This window comes from Neomonachus schauinslandi, chromosome 3, assembly GCF_002201575.2.
Source record: "Neomonachus schauinslandi chromosome 3, ASM220157v2, whole genome shotgun sequence".
NCBI lineage: Eukaryota > Metazoa > Chordata > Mammalia > Carnivora > Phocidae > Neomonachus > Neomonachus schauinslandi.
Genome location: NC_058405.1, coordinates 133,266,066 through 133,293,644, shown reverse-complemented (window position 1 = coordinate 133,293,644; position 27,579 = coordinate 133,266,066). Strand labels below are relative to the sequence as shown.

At 38.6% G+C, this 27,579-nt stretch overlaps 1 protein-coding gene and 1 pseudogene across 1 annotated transcript in view; one reads left to right on the top strand and one right to left on the bottom strand.

The window, feature by feature from the left end:
- SLC25A12 (solute carrier family 25 member 12) overlaps positions 1-10,718 on the top strand; it is a 102,476-nt gene extending 91,758 nt beyond the window's left edge. Inside the window, exons 14-18 of the mRNA XM_021702972.2 lie at positions 3,725-3,865; positions 5,663-5,801; positions 8,378-8,536; positions 8,652-8,742; positions 10,028-10,718. Coding sequence (XP_021558647.2) covers positions 3,725-3,865; positions 5,663-5,801; positions 8,378-8,536; positions 8,652-8,742; positions 10,028-10,229 — 732 coding nt within the window. The 3' untranslated portion in view covers positions 10,230-10,718. The remainder of the gene's footprint in view (positions 1-3,724; positions 3,866-5,662; positions 5,802-8,377; positions 8,537-8,651; positions 8,743-10,027) is intronic.
- Positions 10,719-23,912: 13,194 nt separating this feature from the next.
- Positions 23,913-24,884, bottom strand: LOC110592287 (annotated as a pseudogene).
- Positions 24,885-27,579: the final 2,695 nt, after the last annotated feature.

The following is a 27,579-nucleotide window of genomic DNA, read 5'->3' as shown; positions in this document are numbered from 1 at the left end:
TCGGTAAGGGGGAAAAAGTCACCGAATGTGCTGCATGGAATGGTGTTATCTAATGTAAGCATCAGGATGTCAAATTAGACCAAGTCCACTAAGAGCATAGAACAGTGTATCATCATGATGTAATTTGAAATTTTAGATATCTTTGTTATTTCAGATCACTAGCTATAATTGCTTAGATTTTTTTGATGTTCATATCTGCATAGATGGATAAGCCTGTTTAAAGTTTTGGATCCGCAGATAACTAGTGCTAACTAGTTTTTAAAATGCATTTAATGTATATAAATACCAAATTTATCATGGGGAAGAATGTGAGAGAGGACCTAGTCTATAAAGGAAGCCATTGTTTCTAAGACCAGTTCTGTTTCTTGTTTTTTGGTTGGTGTTTTTGAGTACTTAATACATTTCATGATTCAGAATTTAAAAGGAACAATAGGGTATGCTTTAAAAATTCTTTCAGGTACTCCTTTCTCTTTCCAGAAGGCAACCAATATTTTCATGCCTCAGCCATTCTAATTTTGACAAACTAATTTTGATCAGTGCATACCTATGTTTTATGTTTGGTTTATGTTACTTGGCATAATTTTATTACCAGATCTTATTGCTTAAGAGCTTATAATTGTTTCTACTTAACTATTTCCGTATTGGGCATTTACATTTTTTTGTTTAACTTTGTTGCTCTTTAAAGTAGCGAACGTATTTGCATATTTGTAGAACAGCAAACATAATTAGCATATTTGTAAAAATACGGATACTTTTTTCCATTGAAAAGTTACCATATTTTTATTTCACAATTTGATACTTCCTGAAATTCATTATATTCATTATGTTTACTGTGTTTTTTCCCTGTGAAAAGCTGTTTTTAATGTAATAATATCACTCACAATCAGTAGAGCCTTAAAATAGAAGAGAAATGCTATTTTCCTGTGTTTGTTTTCCGAGAGGAAACAGTTAAGAATGTGATAAAACATAATCCTTGTTCTGTGTCTCTAGATTTCTTACTAGAGGGATTGAATTAATTGCACATTTTCTTCCCCCATCCCACTGTCCCCAGTTTAACATGTGTGAGATAGTGGTCAATCTCAGAGTTTAGAAAAGGACAGTGTGTATTTGCCATGGATGTTTCCCTTTAAGTGTTACCAAAGTTTCAGACAACTTAAATAACAATCTTTATTTTTTCTAAAATTATTCAATGTTTCTGGATAGTATTGGCCTACGTATTCCTAGGCCTATCATAAAGTTTTTAAAAATATAAATATTTAAGTCATATACAGACTGTGCAACTGCTAGACGTTTTCTCCCTTCAAATACAGTAGAGTACGTAAGTGTGAAACACACTCACAGATGTGCGCCTTGCTACATTGTCACTGCTTTCTTGTTTACATGCTCACTTGTCAGATGTATATATAAATGCAGATGAGTTTAGTTTTGTCCTTATGTCCATTGCATCCTCAGGACTTAGTATGCATTCTGGGTAACAGATCTTCAACGCATACAAAAATTAATGTGTTAGATGTTACATGTATACTCAGAAAGAAATGTGAAGAGCTGCTGAAGGAGTACAAATCTCAATCTACTGGCGTATTTCCCGAAGGGCCTGGTGAGGAGAGGAGGAGGAGCTGTGGGGTGGGGTATGACTGACTGGAGTATGCCTGCTCTGTGGGACGTTGTACTTTACTAATGATTGAAAACATGGAAGAACCTTGTATTTGTTTAAACGTGATGTCCATAATTAATGAATGGCGTCCAAGGTTTGACATTATCTGATGGTGGCAAAGTTTGGAGATTATAATCAAAATTTGTGTTTCTGTCCTTTTTTTTTTTTTTTTAATCTGCTTTAGTTTAGAACACAAGGTGCATTTTCCCAAAGGTAGTCTTCGCAACCATTATTTAAACACGAGATTTCAGGGAAGTAGTAAACTTTTTCAGTTGGTTTGGTCTCTGATACTAGCTATGGGAGCAATTACTTGGATTATCATTTTAACATAATTTTTCACCCAGCAATCCTTTTGAAAGTATTGTTTGCTTAGATTGAAACATTGAAATGCTTCCTTCTCCCTGCAGCGCAGTAAATTAAGAGAGGGGAAACTCAGGCATATCGGCATGTAAAATTGGGTCAGTTGTCACTCTGGGGTTTGTGTGCCAGTGGTATGGATTGTGGAAACCCAGAGAGAGACAGCACATTGCTGCACCCCATGCCTGGTGGACAGCAAAGGGATCAGGGCCCCGGGGAATCCCGGATAGTAAGCTTCCCACAGAGCCGGAGGGCTCTTGTGTCCGTGTTGGCACTTGGGGACGGCGTGGTTCGTAGGAGTAAGGGGTCAGGGTTGGAGCAGGCAGTTGAGGAGAATGGGCTGAGACCTGCTACCCCTTGGAAGTAGGACTGGAAGGACTGTGGGTTTTAGAAACATGAACAGGAATGTGGGTGAAGGTAGAGTGTTGAAGCGTCATTGAATGCTGCACATGAGATATAAGGGTATTTTTTGTAGTGTGTCTATACCAGTGGAATTGGCCCCAGTGAGGCCTTTCCTAGTTCCTGTTCCACATGGGACGTGCTATTGCAGGGAAGTTACAAGTATATAGTATAATATGATTATGTGACTATGGTTATGATTGTGTAATATAAACAGCTGCCGTTCAGATGAAGATGTACAAATGAGATTTTTTCACTTCGTGGAGATATATTTATGTTTTATTTTTTTTACAAGATTTTATTTATTTATTTAAGAGAGAGAGACAGAGACAGAGCCATGAGCAGCAGGGAGGAGACAGAGGGAGAGGGAGAAGCAGACTCTCTGCTGAGCAGGGAGCCCGATGCGGGGCTCGATCCCAGGACCCTGAGATCATGACCTGAGACGAAGGCAGACGCTTAACGACTGAGCCACCCAGGCGCCCCTATATTTATGCTTTAAAAATGTATTTTTATATATCATATACACACACCCATACAAACACATATTTTCCTTACAAAAAACTAAAAAAAAAAGAATTGGTAGCAGTTTTGTTAACACATTCTTTCCCCCCTCCCAGTTAACATGGTAACTAGATGATCCATTTCCCAGCAGAGTTTTTCTGGTTTTGTCTTGATACTGAAAGTGTCTTTCTAGGTTCTCTCCTTTTAGCTACGTATCTGTCTCAAGAGTTTTGCTCGGTATAATAGATTTTAGAATTGGAACGGGGGGAGACTTTTCCCCTATGACTTAGGCACCTCTGTGGGGCGAAGTTGTGTTAATTGCTCTACAATCCAAGGAAGCGGAACCGGGTGGCTGAGCTAAAATGAATCCTTGCTAAGAGAAGGAAAGTGACCCTTGTAGATCCACATTTTACCTCCAGCTTACAAAAGATACCAACCAGTCTTTTACCATCTCTTTCCCTTTCATTGGGAAGCTCCCTGCTGCCTCATCTGGCTTCACTTTTGTTTTCCAAATGTGTTTATTAGTTTTGCCATTTTGGATATGGCTGGGTTGATCCCGGAAAGACTGGTTTGAGAAATACTCTTGACATTTCGAATCAAAACAAATCCAGACATAAGATTCTCTTGAAACTGAGTTTGGGACCATCCCTGTGGGCCCCTCTAGCATTGGCCAAAGTGTGGGCCTCTCATTCCCCTATGAAGAGGGAGGAGTAAAGCGGTGCCGTGCAGAGGCTTTTCTGGATTTTTCTTGGTAACGCTCCAGTCCGTCTCTGATTTGGAAATCTGCTTCCGTCTCTCCTCCCTTGCCTGCAGGCTGGCGGCTCTCAAGTCATCTTCACTAATCCACTGGAGATAGTAAAGATTCGCCTGCAGGTAGCTGGAGAGATCACCACAGGACCCAGGGTCAGTGCCCTGAATGTACTCCGGGACCTGGGACTTTTTGGTCTGTATAAGGTGAGTAGATTCCCTTGGGTGATCTCAGTAGAGAGCTTGTCATGTACTCAATAGAACCGTGAAAGAATGTGGAAACCAGGCTTCTCCCTGCAAAGTGGAAAAGCAATTTTGTCCAGCAGGGTGGTTCCTCGAGTACAAAATCAGACAAAAAGACAAAATCAGCACACTTTTATTAGAGGCAGTGGGCTATACAAACACACTGTCCTCTTGTTGCCTTCAGCCTTTATGAAGCTGCCGGCAGGGAGCCCGCCTCATAGCCTTTGGTTTGATGGCAGGTTTGGGAAAAGTTTCTTTGGTGTTCTCTTTGGTCTGTTTTTTAGGACTTCAAAATAGTCCTGTGTTTATTTTGAGTCTGAGTTATCTGTATTGTTATCTTCCCAGTAGGAGCTTCTGTTTGTCTTAATAATTTGACCACAGTGAAACAGTAGCAGAGTTTGGGAGAATTCAGGTCTTTAAGAAGTTAAGTGGTGGGATTTGTCAATAATGAATTCCATTTAAAACACACACACACACACACACACACACCGCAGAGTGTACTGTACTTTAGCAAAATGCCAGTCAACAGACTCCTTCCCTGCAGGTACACTTACTCCCATCATTACAGATCGGATGTAATGGAGCAGAAGCTATTATTTTTCTTAAACAAGGAAGAGTATTTCTTTCCATTCTTTTGCCTAGCATAAGGGGGGAATACGTAAATTTGGCTGCTATTAGACAACAGTGTTTCTACAGCATCTGATTTATTTATAGATCTTTCACTGTAGAAATGTGTAAATTGGCTTCTGTAGCTATGAATTGGAAATCAGAAATTCTCTAGATTAGAATCACACAGGTACAGGGCTCTTAGGAGACCAGTAAACCAATGATGCTTATCTTGAGAGAGTTCTGTACACATTTCCTCCCCTCCACCCCCAATTTCCATCCTTTTTGGAATTCCCTTTGAGAGCTGAATTTATTAATACTGCTTCTGTCTGTATCATCCTTCAGAGAGTCCTTGGATTTTTTTTTTTTTTTTTTAATGTTTTGAGTTTGTCTTTTCAAAACAGAACCATTAGGGAAACAGCGGCCGAAGATGGAGTATTCGGCTGGAAGATGAGTATTCAGGTCAAGCCCTGGGCAGGAGAATAGCCTGGGCAACTGACCAAGTTGAGGAAGGTGTTTACTGTTCCTCGGTCACTGAGACGAGCTCTCCCTGGGTAGCTTTCTATTCCAGTGGAAACTTCTAAAATAATTTGTCCCAGTTCCCCCAATCCTCTGCTATCTAGGAGTGGTTTCTTTTTCCCGTTCCCTAGAATAGTCACCTTTCTTTTCCAGTGCCACAGCCTATAGCTTAACTGGTACTTCATGGGCTCTATGCTGTATAGATCGAATGGATGAATTGTTAGTTTTGTGGGCTGCCTTTGCTCGTTGCTTTGGAATCAAGGTATTAACATTAGGTTTCCAAGTCTGTTCCCACTCATGCCCCTCTCCCTCGCATCCACCAAAGCCACACAGAACAAACAGCCTGGAGGTTTGAGAACTGAATTTTTATGAACCTTAAAATCTGAATCTGTATTGGAAATGCCAGAAAATTCTTAGTTGTCAGGATAACATCATTACCCAGTTAACTCACTCTAGGTCTCCAGACTTTGAGCCAAGTATATTTCCTATGCCCATCTCGTTCCCCCCCCCATTTCCATTCCACTCAGTCCCCATGCTGTTTGAGGGAACACCTAAGGCTTGTCACCCTGGATCCGTTGTGGGCATTCACGGCCCTGTTTACACAACTGTTTTGCACTGTTTCCTCACTTGTGACAGGGTGCCAAAGCGTGTTTCCTCCGAGACATTCCCTTCTCTGCAATCTATTTTCCTGTTTATGCTCATTGCAAACTACTTCTGGCTGATGAAAATGGACACGTGGGAGGTATAAATCTCCTTGCAGCTGGAGCCATGGCAGGTAACTACAATTTTTTTTTTTTAAGCCAAAGAACCCTCCCCCCCATTCTCTTTAAGAAGTACACAATTTCTGTGCACTGTCCGCCTTTATTTCTGGAAGGGTTATTGTTTGTATCTGACTTAGTTTAAATATGATCGCTTTTTCTACTTTGTGGGATGTGCTGTAATTCTGATGAGAGTTAATTACATTTGCATAATGTGGATAAACAGCGTAATGCAGCTTAGCAACTCAGAGCCAAATTAGATCTGCCCATCTAAATTGGGCTTTCATCATTAACATGCTTCTTAGCCTCCCGTGCCCCTGAAACCTTGGGTGCAGCCAAGCTAAGCATAAAGGTGGAAGAGTTCTTCATCAAATCAGTTGCTTCGTTGTACCTCATGTGATGCCCAGGTCTAGCATGCCTCACTTGCTATTTCTGCATGATGGAGTCTACATGATTGGCTCAAAATTGAGCTTTCTTCATGGTACTGTTGATGTTCCTTCTACCATCGTTCTCATTAGATACAAGTGAGCAGTACTTCCCCGGCAAACGACCCTGTACTCAATTGGCATCTCTTCTCTGTCCCTTAACACTTTCTTTAGTAATAGTTGTTTGCATAAGTTTTATTTTCTGTACTAGGCTGGGAGCTTTTTGAGGGCAAGAGCTTCATTTTCTTCATTTTTGCTTTCCCTTCATGGCCAGCATAGTAATAATAGGAGCTCAAATGTCAGTGGAACAAATGAAAATCTTCATTTGGTCTGAGTTCCCAAGTTAGCCACAAAAGAGATTCCATCTGAAAGAGGAGCCTAACAAATGTAGGAAGGTACTAAGTTGTTTCCTTCCGATCTCACAGGTCTAGCCTTCCTCTTGAAGGAGCTGACTTGGGATAGAAGGGGAAGACCAGGTGTTCTTGGCTGTACCAGCTCTCAGAAATGACAGAGGAAGGAAAGGGCGTGTATTTGCTCCCCATTACTGCTGGTCCAGGATAGAAACGTGAAGGGTGAACACCAACTCAAACGTAGTGTCCAGATGCTCGGTGTCAGTCTGCCTGCCTGGGCTCATGGTACTGTGTAGCTCTCACTGCGTTCATTCTCCTCCGGTGCCCTGGCTGGACAGCCGGACAGCCTGAGCACTTCCTAGAGTGTAGTGTGTATGGTGGCGTTCTGAGGGTGTTGGGATGGACCGTGTTCTTGTTCTCACCCATGATGACAGGGAATGACTTGCGATGGTTAAGAAACTCTCCCAGGGAGCTCTGAGCCCTTATTTGGGGTCTAGCAAATCCCATGTTCTCTGGCATTTGTTACTTCAGTCCTTTAAAAGCCAGAAAAGTTGCCTGCTCCGTGTTGGCGCTGAGTGCTCCTCCAGCCCCTTTTCCGTACTCACCAAAGTCTCCCACTTTTAAATGGGGCCAGCAGATTTTCCCCCCAAGCGTTTGCCTCTGCTTTCCATTCAGCAGTAACAAAACAAAACAAAACAACAAAAAAACAGCCAAAGAACAGTCTAATCGTGGACAGGCATTTTGCCAGTGGTTGATGGAACCAAGTAAACGTTTTCATGGAACTGTCAGTGCCAACTTCTTGCCCCCAGATATTTGATGTCAGTTTTCAGAATGAAAGATGATTTTTTTCTAATTTTTACAGGAAAGCCTTGCTGGCAGGCCCTAAGAACATTTAGAATTCAGAACATTCCAAAGAGAGGTAGTTTACCTAGTTTCATCTGACTACGGTGCAGGGCCGCGTGGAGCGGAGGTATTTGCATCCTCCTGTAACAGCGGCTCTCACAGGTCCCACACGTCCGCCAGCTCCATCTGCCTAGTGGAGATTCAGTGATAGTCAGAGGCCCAATTGAATATCATCCCTCTGAGGAAGGTTATCTTGCTCCTTTGTCCCCAGCTTTGTTTTATAAGGGAAAGATATGGTTGTGAAATCTATCTTGGGTGTCCCACTGCTGCTCAATCTCAGCATGACCCAGGGAGCTCCGGCACAGGGGATAGATGATGAGGCCTTTTGATGACCAGTTCCCCTCTTGTTCCTTAACTGGTTGCCTGGCCGCCTCAGCTCCCGTTGTAATGACTTCTGTCATGTAAGCATGTCTGAAAAGAGTCTCAGCCAACTCCCGAGTTAGCCCCTCAACAGGTGAGTAGATATGACTATTGACATTCACCTTGCACAGTAAGGTGACAAGAATCAGCAAGAAAACACTACGTTTAGCATCTCATCAAACGGGCAGTGTCCTCATTTCTTATTATATACAAAAGTACTTGCATCTTATTCGCTGAAGAAAAGGAGGTAAAATAATTGAAACCTGAAAGGGAACACTTGGGAATTGTCCTAGTAATGTTGCTGCGTTTTTTCCTCTCCTAGTTCTTTGGGATCATGCAGTGTAGAGTGATTTTCCTAATTCAGAAAGAAAATAGAATTTTGTTCCACACTGAAGCAGCTAATAGGCTTATCTATCCTTTTTTCCATGAGTGTCCAGGCACCTACTTACTGGAGTTAGAGCAGTTAAAGTTGCTAATTGTATTGTTGGCTGTTGGCAGTATTTCTGCTCCTTATAAGGTACTTCGGGTGACTTCAGTGTGCCTTTCTCCTGAAAGGTGTGCCTGCTGCTTCCCTGGTGACCCCCGCTGATGTCATCAAGACAAGACTGCAAGTGGCCGCCCGCGCGGGCCAGACGACATACAGTGGTGTCATTGACTGTTTCAGGAAGATACTCCGGGAAGAGGGGCCCTCAGCATTTTGGAAGGGGACTGCAGGTAGGGGCTACGGCCATGCAGAATGGCTTGCTGGTGTTAGGGACCTGCTCCCATTACTCACCGACTGGCTTTGCCACAGTCATTTTCAGTATCCCCACTCCGGTCTGTTTTTCAGCTCGAGTGTTTCGATCTTCTCCCCAGTTTGGTGTTACCTTGGTCACCTATGAACTTCTCCAGCGGTGGTTTTACATTGATTTTGGAGGCCTGTAAGTGCAGCTGTTCAACTCCTTGTAAAAGAAAGCACCGAAACCAAAATAGGTCTTTGTTCAGCCTGCGGAGGCAGTTTTGGAACTCCTAGAACTGGGTAGGACAGAGAACCCTACAGGACCAGTGCATTTAAAACAGTGGGCTTGAGAAGCTTCCGTATGAGGGGACATCATACGCAGTGTTAAGCAGCGACTTGGGGAAAGTGAAGGCAAGCAGCAAATTAAACTGTTACGTGAGTAAATTATCTTTTTTAGTGTAAGCAAATACAGAGCTTCATGGATTTAGGTCCTTATTATTTGAATTCTATTATATGGCCTTTTCACCAGATATAAGGTAAATTTGTTTTAGTAACAGTTTTATGAACTTTGTTTCCAAGACTCAAGCCTTTTCACACCTCCGAGACTTCATTATTTATTTTTATTTATTATTAGGTAGGTATAGATGTTCTTAGAGCTAACAAACAGAAAAGAAAAAAAAAAAAACGTTCAGAGAGAGGTTATGCATATGGACATAATTACTTGTGAAATCTAGGTCAGAAATTGGGCCACTTGAAGCCTGTGCTGGGAAGAAAAGGAATTACTTGTTGAATCTGCTGGGTGGGCAAGGTTTTACCTAAAGCAATTAATTGTCAGCTTTTCAGCAGATAATCAAATCCCATATCTGGGTCATCAGCTCATAAACCTTTGACCCCCTTCCTTGCTTAAAGGCCAAACAGGGAATTAGCTGCTGAACCCAAGGAATAGAGAGACTTCTACAAAGTAGGAAGTAAGAATAGCAATCTTACAATTCCAGGCTTTTCTGTGCTTTCACATTCTGTAAAAGTAAGAATTACATCTTTGTCTCTTTAAATTTAGTAATAACGGTCATGAGTCTACCACTTAAAAAGTTAACTTTTTTAACTATGTCAAAATAAAAGAAAAATGTAAACTTTTTATGACTGATTTATGCTTAATGCAGAAAACTTGGAGAACGTAAAAGTATAAAAGAGAAAATCACTCACAATCCTACTTCCCTGAGAGTGTTAATATTTAAGTGTATTCTCTTCTGATCTTTTCTCTGTGGATTTATTTATAAATTGAGGCCATTTCTCTTCCAAATAAAAAGTATGAATGTGTTGCTTTCCAAGCAGCCATAAATCCTGAGAAATGTGGCATAGATGACAAGGAAGTAGCCGGACAAACACTCCTCTTTGGGGCGCATGGGTGAGACTGAAAATGTCCTGTCCGCATGTGCCATCCGCATCAGCCTTGAGCACTCTAACCATTGGCTTTTTCCTATCAACAGCAAACCCTCTGGCTCAGAACCAACACCTAAGTCACGCATCGCAGACCTTCCTCCTGCCAATCCCGATCACATCGGTGGATACAGACTTGCCACGGCCACTTTTGCTGGCATTGAAAATAAGTTTGGCCTTTATCTCCCCAAATTTCAATCTCCTAGCGTTGCTGTAGTTCAGCCAAAGGCAGTGGCGGCGGCAGCTCAGTGATGAGACAACCGTTGAGCGTGGCCAAATGGTGCCCTGGAGAGAGAAGCCTAGAAGAGCAGCCCTGTAATGTATCCAGTCAGCTGCATGGTGCTGACTGAGCTGAGGAGTCAAACTATTCTTTCTATATGACATATACATATATTTGTTTATAAAGTAACCATTTGCCCAGGAAAAAACAACCACGCAGTTTTGAGCTTTAGTGTTAAGTGTTGAAATGTTTTCTAAGCCTTGGCATGAATTAGTGTCCTAGACTGCTTTGCACAGCTTGCACTTACAGTGACTGTACATATTGTACATCTTTGTACAGAGACGTCTTGGCACCTCATCCCAACAAATCACGTTTATAGAATGTACTGCAGTTCTAAGTGGCTTGAAATGTACAGAATGTTTTGAAAGTGTTTTATTAAGAGTCACACAAAAATAAATGTATTAAAATTAAATTCATTCTCTTATTGGTGACTTCTGGCAATAAAGCATCAATATTGGATGTGTTTAATTCCCAGCTCGTTTTCCATTCTGGAATAAAAAGGTATTTGCTGATAGGAGGCATAATGAGACCCAGTGCTTACACCATTGAATAAGAGATCCTTTGGAAAAGATGCATGCTCGTGGATGCCAGAGGACCAGGCTAATGACTTGTGTGTGCTGATGTGTTTCCATTTGTATTTAACATGTGTGTAGATTCTCCTCTGTTCATCATCAATCAAAAGGCATTTCCTCGATAGCATCTCTCCTGTCAGTGTGCATTTGGAAACAGTGGTGTCTCCAGCATTACTGACTTTGTTTTGCTTTCCTCTGACATGGCAAGGCAAGGACCTAGCTTTCAAGATTAAAGCATACTTTGGCAATTTTTCTTCATATGGCTATGATTCCAAAAAAATAATAAAATGCACACCAAAATGTATACATGTAGTTGGATGTTCCTTCATAAATACACTGATAGTGCTTTTTATTTTGATTCACTACCAGTTCCAAATAACTCATCATTAGGTTTCCCTCTCTCCCACTTCTATAGGAAATTATTTGATTTGGAAAGGGCTATGGGAGTGAGGGGGGAGGGAAGAAGAAAAAGAGAAGCTGTATCTTGTGATTTTTAGTGGCTCTAGGTTCTTCCTTATGAATCCAATCCAAATCCAAACTACTTACTCCAAAAGTCACTCACGAAGGGTGTGATTACTAATTTAGATCTAAACATGCATCTTGACAGCCACATCTACACTTTACTACGGTTGTGATTTGATGTGTACATCACAATTCACTTTAGCAAAGTGCTTTGGGAAAACATTATTGCTGTTGCCAGTGAGCCAGGATATGAGAATGTATGCAAATATTTTCAAGGGGCAAACCTGGAGATAGACCCAGGCACTTAGAATCCTCCACGGCACTTACACTTGATGGCTCACAGCCCTGTACCACAACCATAGGCTCTCAGGCCCTCAAGAAGCAAAAGACTTAGCTTTGAAAGCAAGTTATTCCCAAATGTATTCAGTTCTCATTGGAATGGAATAAATAGCAGTACAGTTGTTTCACTGTTACCACCTGTTAAAAATATTCAAGTAGTCCATGGATATGTTCTTACAAAAGATTCATAGAATATCTGTGTATATAATTGACCCTTGAACAACTTGGGGGCAGGGGGCACCAACCCCCAGCACAGTGGAAAACTGGCATATATTGATTCCCCGAAAACTTACCTACTAATAGCCTACTATTGACCAGAATCCTTACCAGTAACATAACCAGCCACTTAATACATATTTTGTATGTTATATATATTATATACTGTATTCTAATAATAAAGTAAGCTGGAGAAAAGAAAACATTTAGAAAATCATAAGGAAAATACATTTACAGTACTGTATTAAAAAAAAAAATCTGCATATAAGTGGACCAGCCACACAGTTCGAACCCAAGTTGTTCGAGGGTCAACTGTATTAGAGTAAGATATGAAAGTGCCCTCGTGCCCTCTTCACCCTGCTTCTCCCTTCACCACTCCCTGCCTGAGAGGTAATCACTAATAGGTTAAAGTCTAAATTTGTAGTCTGTTTTTCATACATCTCTATAGAAAAAAGTATGTGTATATTTATATTTTTAAGACAGGGTTATGCTATGTATGTATTGTTCTGTGACTTTTGTTCATTTAATATCTTTGAGATCTTTCCATGCCCATTCATAGATTGATCTTAATTTTTAATAGCTACATAGGACAGCATTGTATGAGTAATGACACTTTTCGTAAATACTCCCTATTAACGTTCATTTTTTTCACTGTTGCAGGCACTACCGTAGTGAATGGTACACATCTTTTTGTACATATATTTTGAATATGTGTGCTAGTATTTCATTAGGATATTTAAAATTGGAACTGATGATTCACAAGATATATGGGTTTTACATTTTTGTTGTATATATTGCCACATTGTTCCTCAAAAAGTCTTTACTAATTTACTTTCCTACTGACAGCATATGAGAATGCCTCTTTCTTTGTAACCTCCGCAAAAATGGGTATTATCAGTCTTACATTTTAGGTGAATCATGACAGGTGATCACTGTTGTTTTAATTTTCATTTTCCTAATTACTAGTAAGGTTGAATGTCTTTTCATATTTACTGGCCATTTGTATACTTTCTTATTGTGGAGTATACAGAAAGTACATGAGATGTACATGTATGTATGTATATACATAAATATTTTAAAATCATAAAGTGAACATCCATGTAACTACCCATGTCAAAAAATAGAATAGTTCTAACACCTCAGAAATTCCCACATATCCTCCCCATCATACTCCTTCTCTCCTCTTTAACACCAGCCCTACTCTTCATTTCTTTATAGTTTTAGACCTATGTATATATCCCTAAATATATCCCTAAATATTTAGTTCCGATTTTTGAAATTTATATGACTCAAATTATATTGTAGTCTTTTGAGACTTGTTTCTTTTGCTAAACATGTTTACAGGATTCATCCATATAATCATGTATATCTATACTTTGCTTATTCCATTATATGAATATATTATACTTTTTCCATTTTACTCCGGACATCTGAGTGGTTTCTAATTTGAGGATATCACGAACAGTGCTGCTCTGGATATTTTGTATGTGTATTCTAGAGTATGCACTTAAAAAAAAAAAGTTTATTTAATCTCTACACCCAGCATGGGGCTCGAATTCAGAATCCCAAGATTGAGTCGCATGCTCCCCCAGGGACCCCTAGCGTATGCACTTTTAAAAGGACATGTACTTAAGAGTAGAACCACAGAGGCACAGGTTTGCTAGATTCTTGCCAGATCATGCCAAACTTTCCCCAGAGATTCTTGTACTGATTTACATTCCTCCAAGGGTATATTGGCTTCTTAGTTTTTACCAGTCTGTTGGGTGTATAATGTTAGCTCACTGTGGTTTTACTTAGCATTTTCCTTATGTCAAATTATGTTCATATATATTGCCACACTGCTCTTCAAAAAGACTTATTATTTAGCACGTGAGAAGGCCAACATGTTTACTGGATATTTCGATTTCATCTTTGGTGAGTTTAGTATGTTGTAAAGTTTTGTGTCCATTTTTTCCCCAGTAATTTGCAGGGGATTCTGATATATATCCTGGATACTACTCCTTTATGAGTTGTGTTTGCAAAAATCTTTCCCCAATTTGTGGCTTGTCTTTTCACAGTGTTTTTGATATATTAACATTTTAATATGTTCACATATATTTTTACCTTATGGTTAGCATGTTTTAGATTTCAGTTCAAAATTGTTCGCTCTCTAGGTCATGAATATGGTTGATATTTTCTTCATAATGCTTTATAGTTTTGCGGCTCACATTGAGATTTCATCCAACTTGGAAATGTCTTCTGCATGTGGTATGAGGTAACTTTTTTTTTTTTGCATCATTATATGGTTAGTCTGTTGTTCCAGCACTGTTTATTGAAAAGACCTTCCTTTCCCTACTGCTTTGAAGTGCCTTCTCTGTTATATATTGAGCGTTGATGTGTGCAGACATCTCCTTCTAGACTGTTTTGTTGGTCTTCCCTTGTGCCAGTATACACTCTCTTCATTACTCTATCTTGAAAAAAGTTTTGAAATATAGTATTGCAAGTCTTTTCACCTTGTTGTTCTTCAAGAGCTTGTGGCTTTTCTTGGTTCTTTGCTCTTTCATATCCATTTTAGAAACAACTTGTGAATTTCCTCCCAAAGACTAAGCAAACCAAACACACTGAGATTTTAATCGGAGTTGCAAAGACTCTGTAGGCCATATGGGGAGAATTTACATCATTATACTGGACCTTCTAATCCATGAACATGATATATCTCTTATTTAAGTCTTTTTAATGTCTTAATAAAATTTTATTATCACCAAAGAGGTCTTGGACATTGTGTGTATGTATATTTGTTTCTCTCTATATATCATAGTATATACCATATACTATTATACCTTTTTTAAAAAGTCATTCCTGGTACATAGGAATATAATTGAGTTTGCTCCCCACTTTTTATTTTCAAAAATTACAAACCTGAAAAGTTTGAAGAGGTAGTATGAAACTCTTTGAATGTGTTTCAACTAGATTCACTTATCTACATTTTTCCATGCTTGCTTTATCTTTGCAAATAGTTATTTTTGCTGAACCATTTGAAAGTATGTTGCAGGTGACATGGTACTTCATTCCTAAATATTTTAGCAAACATCTCCTAACAGTGAGGACATTCTGCAACCAAACACCATTATCACACATACAAAAAAAAAAATCCACAATAACTTCATATTATCTGATATTGTCTAAATTCAAACCTTCCCAACTACTCCAGAAATGTCTGTTTTTCTGATGTGGATTCTAATCAGTATTGATACATTATGCTTGGTTATGCATCTTTAGTTCTTAACTCTGGAATAGTTCCATGCTTTTTCACTTGTTTGTCGGTCCTTAACATTGTAAGTCATTTGTCTTAAAGAGTATCTTACATTGTTTATCTCATTGTTTCCTTGTGGTATGGTCTAACTTGTCCCAATACTATAAACTGGAAGTCTAGTGGTACAGTGGTTAATTTTTCTTTTTAACAGCTTTACTGCTGAGGTATGCTTTAAAGAGCTATGTAACCATCACCACAGTTCAATTTTAGTACATTTCCATCACCTCCCCAAATGTAAAATATATCATTTTATATTCCCACCAGTAATTATGAATACAGTTTTTCCACATTCTCACCAACACTTTATTGTTTTTTGTTATAGTTACTCAGTGGGTATGTAGTGATACACATTGTGGTTTTAACATCCATTTCCACATTGACTAATGATGTTGGGCGTCTTTTCATGTGCTTATAGATATTTGTGTTTAAGCCTTTTACCTATTTTTAAAATGGGGATTTGTCCTTTTATTATTGAGTTGTAACAATTCTTTATACATTCTGGAAATGAGTCCTATATCAGATTTGCAATTATTTTCTCCCAATTTATTTTCTTGATCATGTCTTTGAAATGCAAGAGGGTTTTTTTCTGTTGGTTTGTTTTTGTTTGGGTGGGGGCAGAGGGAGAGGGAGAGAGAGAATCTCAAGCAGACTCCATGCTCAGCACATGAGCTGGACATGGGGCTCATTCTCACAGCCCTGAGATCATGACCTGAGATGAAATCAAGAGTTGGATGTTTAACCAGCTGAGCCAGGCAGTTGCCCCAGAATGCAAGAGTCTTAAAGTTTAAGTCCAGTTTATCAATTTTTGAATTATATGGATCATGTTTTGGTGTCATCTGAGACTTCTGCCTAAACCAAGGTCATCAATTTTTTCTACTGTGATTTCTTTGAAAAATGTTCTATTTTAGCTCTTATATTTAGATCTGTGAACGATTTGGAGTTAATTTGTGTGTACAGTGTGAAGGGTCTAAATTCATCTCTGTGCATGCAGCTATCCAGTTGTCTCATATCTTTTCCCTAATGAATGGTTCTGGTACTTCCATCACAAATGAATTGCCCATACATGTTTATTTTAGGACTCTTCATTCTGTTACATTCATCTATATGACTGTACTTACGCCAGTACCACACTTTCTTGATTGCTGTAGCCTCTTATTAAGTTTCGAAATAGGAAAATATAACTTCTCCAGCTTTGTTCTTTTTCAAAATTGTTTTGGCTGGATCTTTTGCACTTCCATATAAATTTTAGATTAGCTGGAGAGTTTCTTCAAAAAAGTCATTTGGTATTTTGATACAGATTTTGTTGGATCTATAAATCAATTTGGGGTGAATTGCCATCTTTTTTTTTTTAATTAAGATTTTTTATTTATTTATTTGAGACAGAGAGAATGAGAGACAGAGAGACAGGAGGAGGGTCAGAGGGAGAAGCAGACTCCCTGCCGAGCAGGGAGCCTGATGCGGGACTCGATCCCAGGACTCCAGGACCATGACCTGAGCCGAAGGCAGTCGCTTAACCAACTGAGCCACCCAGGCGCCCTGAATTGCCATCTTAATCTTCATTCTTCCAATCCATGAACTTGGAATCTCTCTCTACTTACTTAGATATTTTAAAAGTTCAGCTATGCTGTTTTGTTTTCAATGCACAAGTCTGGCACTTCTTTTGTTAATTTATTCTTGATTATTTTATTGTTTATGATGTTTTTATGAATGGGATTGTTTTCTTAATTATATTTTCAGATTGCTCACTATTACTATATAGAAATACAACTGATTTTTCTATATTGATCTTGTATCCTATGACCTTGCTGAATTCACTTATTAGTTTTGATCATTGGGTTTTGTTTTCTATATGTCTCATATCTTTTTGTTCCTATCTTCCTTCTGTACTGCTTTCATGTGTAAAATAGATATATTTAACTAGATCTATTATTTATATTTATAGCTGTAGTGTACCATTTTAATTCCTTTGTTTTTACCATTTTAAAAAATACTTATTTTTTTTCTAGAGCAATTTTAGATTCACAGCGAAATTAAGTGGTATTATAGAGATTTTCCATATATACCCCCTGTATCTCCACACATACATAGCCTCTCCCTCATTATCAACATCCCTCATCAGAGTGGTACATTTGTTACACTCAGTGAACCTACACTGACACATTAAAATCACGCAAAGTACATAGTTTACATTAGGGTTCACTCTTGGTGGTGTACATTCTATGAGTTTGAACAAAGATATAAGAACATTTATCCATCATTATAGTATTGTACAGAGTATTTTCACTGCCCTAAAGATCCTCTGGGTTCCACTTATTCCTCCATTGCCTCCCCTCAGCCCCTTAACACCTGGTAATCACTAATGTTTTAATTTCCATACTTTTGCCTTTTCCCGAATGTCATATATTTAGAATCGGATAGTATGTAGCCTTTTTCAAATTGGCTTAGTAATATGTAATTAAGATTCCTCCATGTCTTTTCATGTCTTGAGTACTCATTTCTTTTTAGTCCTAAATATTTCATTGTCTGGATATACCACATATTTATCCATTCACTTACTGAAGCATATCTTGGTTGCTTCCAGTCTTGGCAATTATAATAGAGCTGCTGCTATAAACATCCAGGTGCAGGACATAAGTTTTCAGCTCCTTTGAGTAAATACCAGGGAACATGATTGCTGGATCATATGGTAAGAATATGTTTAGTAGTGTAGGAAACCACCAAACTATCTTCCCAAGTGACTGTACCATTTTGCATTCCCACCAGCAATTGAATGAGAGTTCTTGTTGCCCCACATCCTCATCAACACCTCATCTGATGTTAGTGTTCCAGATTTTGGTCATTTTAATAGTAGTGGTTCTCACTTTTGTTTTAATTTGCATTTTCCTGATGATATATGATGTGGAACATCTTTTCATATGTTTATTTGCCATCTGTATATTTTCTTTGGTGAGGTGTTAAGGTCTTGGACTTACTTTTTATTTTATTTTTTTTAATTATTTTTTTTTAGATTTTTTATTTTTTCATTTGACAGAGAGAGACACAGCGAGAGAGGGAACACAAGCAGGGGGAATGGGAGAGGGAGAAGCAGGCTTCCTGCAGAGCAGGGAGCCCGATGTGGGGCTCGATCCCAGGACCCTGGGATCATGACCTGAGCCGAAGGCAGACGCTCAACTGACTGAGCCACCCAGGCGCCCCTGGGCTTACTTTTTAATTGGATTGTTTACCTATTTTTAAGAGTTCTTTGTATATTTTGGATAACAGCCCTTTGTCAGATGTGGCTTTTGCAAAATTTTTTTTCCAGTGTGTGGCTTGTCTTCTCAGTCTCTTGACATTGTCTTTCACAGAGCATAAGTATTTAATTTTAATGAACTCCAGCTTATCAATTATTTCTTTCATGGATCGTGCCTTTGGTGTTGTATCTAAAAAGTTACCACCATGTCCAAGGTCACCTAGGTTTTCTCCTGTGTTACCTTCTAGGAGTTTTATAGTTGCATGTTTTACATTTAGCTCTCTGGATCTATTTTGAGTTAATTTTTGTGAAGGGTGGAAGGCCTGTGTCTAGATTTTTTTTTTTTTTTTTTATGTGACTGTTCAGTTTTTTCAGCACCATTTTTTGAAAAAGCCATCTTTGCTCCATTTTTTTTTCCTTTTTTAAAGATTGGTTTACTGTTTTTTTACCATTTTGGCTTTTTTTTTTTTTTTCGTTTTTTTTCTTTTTTTTTTTTTTTTTTTTTTTAACAATACCACTGTCTTGACTACTGTGGCTATATACTAAGTCTTGAGGAGGGGTGGTGTCAGTCTTCTTTGTTCTTTTTTTTTTTTTTAAGATTTATTTATTCATGTATTTGACAGAGAGGGGGGAGTGGGAGAGGAAGAAGCAGGCTCCCCGCTGAGGAGGGAGCCTGATGAGGGGCTCGATCCCAGGACCCTGGGATCATGATCTGAGCTGAAGGCAGCCACTTAACTGACTGAGCCACCCAAGCACCCCTTTTTTGTTCTTTAACATTGTGTTGGCTGTCTTTTGCCTCTCCATATAAACTTTAGATCTGTTTGATGTTATCGACAAAATAACTTACTGGGATTTCAATTGGGATTTCATTGAAATCAATTGGTCAATGTGGGAAAAACCGACATTTTGATAATGTTGAGTCTTCCCATCCATGAACATGGAATATCTATTTAGTTCATTCTTTCACTTTGTTCATCAGTTTTATAGTTTTCTTCAAGTAGATCTTTGTACATATTTTGTTATATATAAACATTTCATTTTAGGGGTGCTAATGATAATGGTATTGTGTTTTTAACTTCAAATTCTACTTGTTCATTGCGGAATATGGTAAAGGAATTGACTTTTGTACATTAACCCCATATCCTTTAACTTTGCTATGATCACTTATTAGGTCCAGGAGGGGTTTTTTTGTCACTTCCTTCAGATTTTCTACATAAGCAATTATGCTCATTTTCAAACCAACAGTTTTTTTTTTCTTAAGATTTTATTTATTTATTTGAGAGAGAGAATGAAAGAGAGAGAGAGCATGAGAGGGGGGAGGGTCAGAGGGAGAAGCAGACTCCCTGCTGAGCAGGGAGCCCGATGCGGGACTCGATCCCGGGACTCCAGGATCATGACCTGAGCCGAAGGCAGTCGCGTAACCAACTGAGCCACCCAGGCGCCCAAACCAACAGTTTTATTCCTTCCTTCCCAATTTGTATATCTTTTATTTCCTTTCTTTGTCTATAGCGCATTAGCTGGTACTTCCAGTACAGTGTTGAAAAGGAGTAGTGAGAGGGAGCATCCTTGCCATCTTTCTCTTAATGGGAAAGCTTTCCCTCTTCCATCTTAGTGGGAAAGCTTCATGTTTCTCACCATTAGGTATAATGTTAGGTGTAGGTTTTTTGTTTTTGTTTTTATTTTTTTTTTAAAGATTTTATTTATTTATTCATGAGAGACAGAAACAGAGGGAGAAGCAGGCTCCCAAGGAGCGGGAAGCCCGATGCGGGACTCGATCCCAGGACCCCGGGATCATGACCCGAGCCGAAGGCAGACGCTTAACCATCTGAGCCACCCAGGTGCCCAGGTGTAGGTTTTTTGTAGATCTTTTTTTTTTTTTTTTAAATCAGGTTGAGGAAGTTCTTTTCTCTTCCCAGTTTACAATTTTTTTTTTTTTTTTAAATCAAGAATGAGTGTTCAGGATTTTAAATGCTTTTTCTGCCTCTGTTGATATGTTCATGTGATTTTTCCTTTAGCCTGTTGTGATGGATTACAATGATTTTCAAATGTTGACCAGTCTTGCATGCCTGGGGAAAAAAATCCCAATTGGTTGTGGTATGTAATTCTTTTTAAACATTGTTGGATTCAATTTCCTAATATTTTATTGAGGATTTTGCATCTATATTTATGAGAGATAGTAGTCTATACTTTGTTTTCTTGTAATGTCTTTGGCTTTGGTATTAGGGTAATGCTGGCCTCATATGATGAAATACTCCCTCTTCTGTCTTCTGAGATTGTAGAGAACTAGTAGAATTTCTTCCTAATATGTTTGGTAGGATTCACCAGTGAACTATTCTGGGTCTGGTTCTTCTGTTTCAGAGAGTTTTTAATTATTGATTCAATTTCTTTGATACGAACCTATTCAGATTATTTCTTTTGTGAGTTTTAGCAATTGTGTCTTTCAAGGCATTATTTCCATTTCATCTAGGTTATCAAATATGTGGGCATAAAGTTGTTCATGGTATTCCTTTATTATCCTTTTAATGTCCTTGGGGTCTAAAGTGATGTTCCCATCTTCATTTCTGTTATTAGTAATAATTCCTTTCCTTTTTTAGCCTGGCTAGAGGTTTATCAATATTATTGATCTTTTTAAAGAACCAGCTTTTTGGTTGCATTGATTTTTCTCTATTGATTACCTGTTTTCAATTCATTGATTTCTGCTCTAATTTTTCTTTTCTAATGCTTGCTTTGGATTTAATTTGCTCATTTTCTAGTTTCCTAAGGTGGAAACTTAGATGATAAATTTTAGATCTTTCTTCCTTTCTAATATATGTATTCAATGCTAAATTTCCTTCCAAGCACTGCTTTTATTGCATCCCATGAATTCTGGTGTTATCATTTAATTCAAAATATTTTTTTATTATGTTATGTTAATCACCATACATCATTAGTTTTTGATGTAGTGTTCCATGATTCATTGTTTGCATTTAAAATTTCTTTTGAGATTTCTTTTTTGACCCACATATTATTTGAAGTATGTTGTTTAATCTCCACATATTTGGGGATTTCCAGTTGTCTTTATCTTACTGATTTCTAATTTAATTACATTGTGGTCTGAGGGTAGATATTGTATGATTTCTATTCTTTAAAAATTTTCAGTGTTTAGACAAAAGCAGAGAGGGAGACAAACCATAAGAGACTCTAAATCTCAGGAAACAAACTGAGGGTTCCTGGAGTGAAAGGGGGGTGGGAAGGATGGGGTGGCGGGGTGATGGACATTGGGGAGGGTATTACTATGGTGAGCGCTGTGAATTGTGTAAGACTGATGAATCACAGACCTGTACCCCTGAAACAAATAATACATTATATGTTAATAATTAAAAAAAATTTTTTTTCAGTGTTTTAGGACCAGAATGTGGTCTGTCTTGGTGAATGTTCCATGTGAGATTGAGAAGAATGTGTATTCTGTTGTTTCTGGATAAAGTAGTCTACAGATTATTGATTATATTCAGTTGATTGACGGTGCTTTGAATTCAACAACATCTTTACTGATTTTTCTCCCTGCTGTATCTGTCCCTTTCTGAGAGAGGGATGTTGAAGTCTCCAACTATGATAGTGGTTTTATGTATTTCTCTTTGCAGGTTTATTAGTCTTTACCTCCAGTAGTTTGATGCTCTGTTAGGTGCATACACATCAAGGATTATTATTTCTTTTTTAAAATTGACCCTTTTATCATTATATAAACCCTTTTTAATCCCCAATAACTTGTCTTGCTTTGAAGTCTTCTCTGTCTGAAATTAATATAGCTACTCCTGCTTTCTTTTGATTAGTGTTGGCATGGTATATTTTTCTCTATCCATTTACTTTTAATTTATGTGTCTTTAGATTTAAAGTGTGTTTACTATAGACAACACATATTTGGGTCTTCTTTTTTGATCAGATCTGACAATCCTTTTTATTTAAAAAAAAATTTGAGAGAGATAGTGTGAGTGGGGGGGATCTCAACCAGAGTCCCCACTGAGTGCAGAGCCCGCTGTGGGGCTCGATCCCATGACCCATGGTCATGACCTGAACCAAAACCAAGAGTCAGATGCTCAAACAACTGAACCACCCAGGCACCCCCAAATCTGTCTTTTAATTGGTGCATTTGGACCACTGATGCTCAAAGTGATTATTGATATATTAGTGTCTACCGTATTTGTTACTATTTTCAATTCTTTGCCCTTTTTCTTATTTTTCTTTTTTTGGCTTTAATTGGGCATTTTATATGATTACATTTTCTCCTTTTTATATCATACTTTTTTTTTTTTACCTTTTTTAGTGGTTCCCATAGAGTTTTCAATATAAACTTACAACTAATCCAGGTTCACTTTCAAGTAATATTATGCCACTTTATGGGTAGTGAGAATACTTTATAATAACAAAATAATCCTAATTCCTCCCTTTTGTCCCTTCATTGTTATCATTCATTTCATTTGTACATAAGCACACACACACAAAGTACACACAGTTGAATATAGTGTTTCTATTATTTTGAACAAAGTTATCTATTAGATCAGTTAAAAATAAGAAAAATGAAGGTTTTAATTTTACCTTCACTATTCCCTCTCTGATGCTCTTCCTTTCTCTCTGGATCAGAGTGCTTCAAACCTATATCATTTTTACTCTCTAAAGAACTTTTAATATTTTTTGCAAGACAGCTCTCCTGCCAAAAATTCCTTCAATTTTTGTTTTGAGAAAATCTTTGTCTTCACTTTTGAAGACCACATTCTGGGTCCTAAAACACACTGAAAATTTTTACAGAATAGAAATCATACCGTTCCTGCTTACTTTGAGCTATGCTACAGAATTCTAGGTTGGTGGTTTTCCCCCCTCTCAACACTTAAATATTTACTCTTCCCTCCTTCCTTCCATGGTTTCTGCAAAGTTGGATGTTATTCTTAAATTACTTTTCACCTATAAGGTAGGTAGCAATTTGTCAGCTGCTGTTCAGGTTTTCCTGCCCTGGCACTGATTCCCTTGGAGGTAACTGCTCCAGTAGGTTGTAGTTTTCTAGCTTTGCCTGTCTCTCCCATTTGGGGGACAGTGGCTTGCACTTTGACCTCACTTCCCTTATGGATCTAGGAAGAGCTGTTTGTTCAGCTTTTTCTTGCTATTAGGACAGAGTAGCAACTTCTAAACTTCTTACATGCAGGACTGGAAACTGGAAGTCTAGAATTCTTAGTTCAAAGTAATTTTTTTTTGTCTTCATATATTCTTGTCAAAGAGAGGCCTGATGTCAGTGGTTGGGGAATGGGACTTACTTAGCTATTCTGCATCAACTCCCTAATGAACCACCCTGCCCAGTACCCATCAGTACCCTCCTACTCTCTGCATCTGTTGATTCTAGGTTCTAACCCATTCCTCTGTTTGTAGTAGTCTTTACTGGTTTTGTGTTGTAGTTTCCTCATTTTATTTGCCTATAGCTTTGATTCCATCTGCCCTTTTTTTAAAAGAAATTACACAGTTTTATAATTTTCTTTGTTGCTTCTTAATCCACTGAAAATAATTTCATAATATAATATTTTTAGGCATCTTCTTTGTTACTTTCTGCGGTTTCTACTTCTTTAGACAACAATGGCTTGATCTTTAGTAACAAACCTTCACTTGTTGAAGTATGAAGGAAAGCTCATACCACGAAGGTCCCAAACTGAGTGGTCTGTGCTTATAAATTTCACTGATAACTGCTGGCAGATTTGCAGCTATCTGGTCACTTAGCGTATGCAGTGTTTCTGTTTTGGTCTCGAGAAAGTTCTCCCCTTCTTCATCTACTTTAATTTCATGTCCAATTTTAAATAATTCAAGCATTTTGGGGATGTCACAGCCAATGGAATTTCGAGTTAGTTTTGGAAATCTTTTTTTCAGCTTTTTCTTTAATGGATTAAGCTCGGGCATTATTTCTGGAACAGCTACATAAAAGTCTGATTGAATTTCATCATCCAAAATCTTCTGAATTAGATTAATTCCTCCTGCAAATGCAGCTCCATTTTCTTCTGCTATTTTAATCTCTGCTGCATTCCCTGTAAATACAGCAACTTTATTGACTTCTGAAACGAATGGGTATGGAAAACAAAGAACACTGGCAAATGGCTCCACTTTTTTCTTCTTCCCCAGTGCCATATCCAGTGTCAAATCAAGATAAACACCTTACTTTAGATTAGTAAACTCTAGAGTTTAAAATTTCTTAAGTAACTGAATAGCTTTCTCCACCTCCTATATCTGCCTTGGATATAAGTGCTTTAAGTAGACATCATCCTCAGGTTCACCTTCCATAAAGCAGTAGGACTTTATTTTTTCTATTTCATCTTTTTTCTCATCTGATGCTTTGTCTTTCACACCTTTTTTTTGTTTTCTTTGCAGGCTTTGTAGCAGCAGCAAAATGTCTGCTGGGCACCTGAACATATACAGAACAAGGATGTGTCTGATAAGCCACCTTGGAAAGACTATACTTTTGATGATGTATCAAAACTCTACTGAGGCACCTTATGGCGGTCACCATGTTGACCATTCCCGATTCCATCTGCTTTTGATGTTTCTGGCATTTTTTCAAAATGTCTACTTTTGCTAGCTCCTATTTTTCAGTACTGTAGCAGATTTTTTTATTTTTCAGTACTGTAGCAGATTTTTTAAATTTTTCTTCTGCTTTAGCACTTTATACAGGATTTAGCATTAAGAGGGATAGTAGGTGGTTCTGTCCTGTCTGCCATCTTGATCCAGTCTTACTACCACTTTAAGAAAACAGGACAAAAACTCTTTTGTAGCCTTTCTTTTTTTTTTTTTTTTTAAAGATTTTATTTATTTATTTGAGAGCGAGAATGAGAGAGAGAGAGAGAGAGCATGAGAGGGGGAGGGTCAGAAGGAGAAGCAGACTCCCTGCCGAGCAGAGAGCCCGATGCGGGACTCGATCCCGGGACTCCAGGATCATGACCTGAGCCGAAGGCAGTCGCTTAACCGACTGAGCCACCCAGGCGCCCCTGTAGCCTTTCTTTTATTCCAGTTAATTTCCTTGAAAAGAACTAGTGTTACAGTGGCTCCTGGGATGGTCCTCTAGTTATAAAATACGTTGTACTATTATCATTCACAGAAAGTATTATTTACAAGGAACTATTGAAATATCACCTCTTTGCTAACATGCAGAACTTTGTGATGCACCTATCGATACTAAAAAGCAGTTCCTAGAATACTCTTAGGGATCATGAAATAGTCTTAGTGATAATTGATTTTATTTGCATTGAAAGATTAGGGATAATAGAACTATCTTAAAAACTACTCAGTTGATCAGGATCATAGTGGTGTAAAATGTTTTTTGTCCTCCTTTTTTAACAATGAATTAGACATGCATCCGTGAACAAAAGCACTGTTGTGGGAGTTGTGGGAATGAGCACCATCTGCCAAGGGACCTGGGAGGAGTCTTGCCCACCTGCACATCCAGTAAGAGGCAGACAGACCTTGTTACAGGCTGCAAAACCAACAAAACTGCCTCAAACCTTCTTGCTGCAATAAGGGACAAACCTGGAGAGTGCTGTCCTAGGTGGATATGCATGGATGACAATTCACAAAAATCCAGACTTCACAAGAGGAGATTCCAGCACACCATGGGAGCAAAAAACAGAAGTTTGGTTCAGTTAGGACTATAAGAGGAACTTTCACAAAGCAACACTGCACAGGGCTGAACTATCCAGCAGTGGTAACTCCTCTCATGGGGGAAAGGAAAGCAGTGAGTGCCTGGCTACCCCAGTGGTGAGGGACCTTTATAACTGGGGCTAGGGTGGTCTGGGAAAGAGTGAAATAATATCGAAGGGCATTAAAGGAATGTAGTTCCTGCTGACAGTGCTCAGGAAGTCTGCCCACAAGCCTCTGGGCATGATTCACCCAAGTTTCACCCCACTGGGTCAGGTCCACGGGCACCTCCAATACCCCAAGGGCTAAACCAACATCTCCACCGACCCTGCAGTCAGCTCCTTGTACATGCTGGAGTGCAAATGCAACAGTAAGTTGAGTAAACACCATCAGAAAGACCAGGTTAGGTGGGCTAGAGAGAAACCACAAACTTGAGCTATAGCACCACCTTCTGGAAAATGAGAGGATTCCAGTGGGCACTGGTGAGTGGTAAGAACCAGGGAAGCCACAAAAGCTTAAGAATTCTTCCATAAGAAGGACAAGAAGAGTGTATGTATCCAGGTATATCTATACAAAAGCAGAGAAAACCCCAAATATAACAGCACCAATGAATAGTATACCCCATCTGAAGGCAACTGGTAAAGATTTAAGGAGATGTCAGCTATTTCAAATGTGAAAGGAGCAAGCCAAAAAACAGGAACAGGAAAAATCAAGGGAACACATCATCACCAAAAGAAAATAATTTTCCAACAACCATGCTCTCAAAAGTATGGAATTTTGCGATCTCCTGATAATTCAAAATAGCTGTTCTGAAGAAACAATGAACTACAAGAAAACTCAGACAATTCAATGTAATCAGGGGAAAAAAAATACATGAGCAAAATGAATTATTTACCCAAGGGATAAAAATCATAAGGAACCAAAAAGAAATTCTGAAGGTGAAAAATTCCATGAATAAAATGAAAAAAAAAAAATGCAACAGAGAGCATCTGCAGCAGAATAAAAGTAAATGGAAGATAAAATAAGTGATTTAGAGGACAGGAATTCTGAAATAACACCGTGTAGAAAAAAAATGAATAAAAAAGAATGAAGAAAGCCTGTGTGATTAATAGGATTCCATCAAAAGAACAAATATTAGAATAACTGGGGTTCCAGAAGGAGAAGAGATGTAGAAGGCGGGCAGAAAATTAAAGAAATAATGGTCAAGAACTTCCCAAAGATGGGGAGAGGGGCGCCTGGGTGGCTCAGTCATTAAGCGTCTGCCTTCGGCTCAGGTCATGATCCCAGCATCCTGGGATCGAGCCCCACATCGGGCTCTCTGCTCCGCGGGAAGCCTGCTTCTCCCTCTCCCATTCCCCCTGCTTGTGTTCCCTCTCTCGCTGTGTCTCTCTCTGTCAAATAAATAAATAAAATCTTAAAAAAAAAAAAAAAAAACAAAGATGGGGAGAGATTTGGACATCCAAGTTCATGAAGCTAACAGGTCACCCTAGGATCTTAAAGCAAAAAGACCTTCTCTAAGACACATTATAATAAAACTGTTAAAAATCAAAGATAGAGAATCCTAAAAGCAGCCA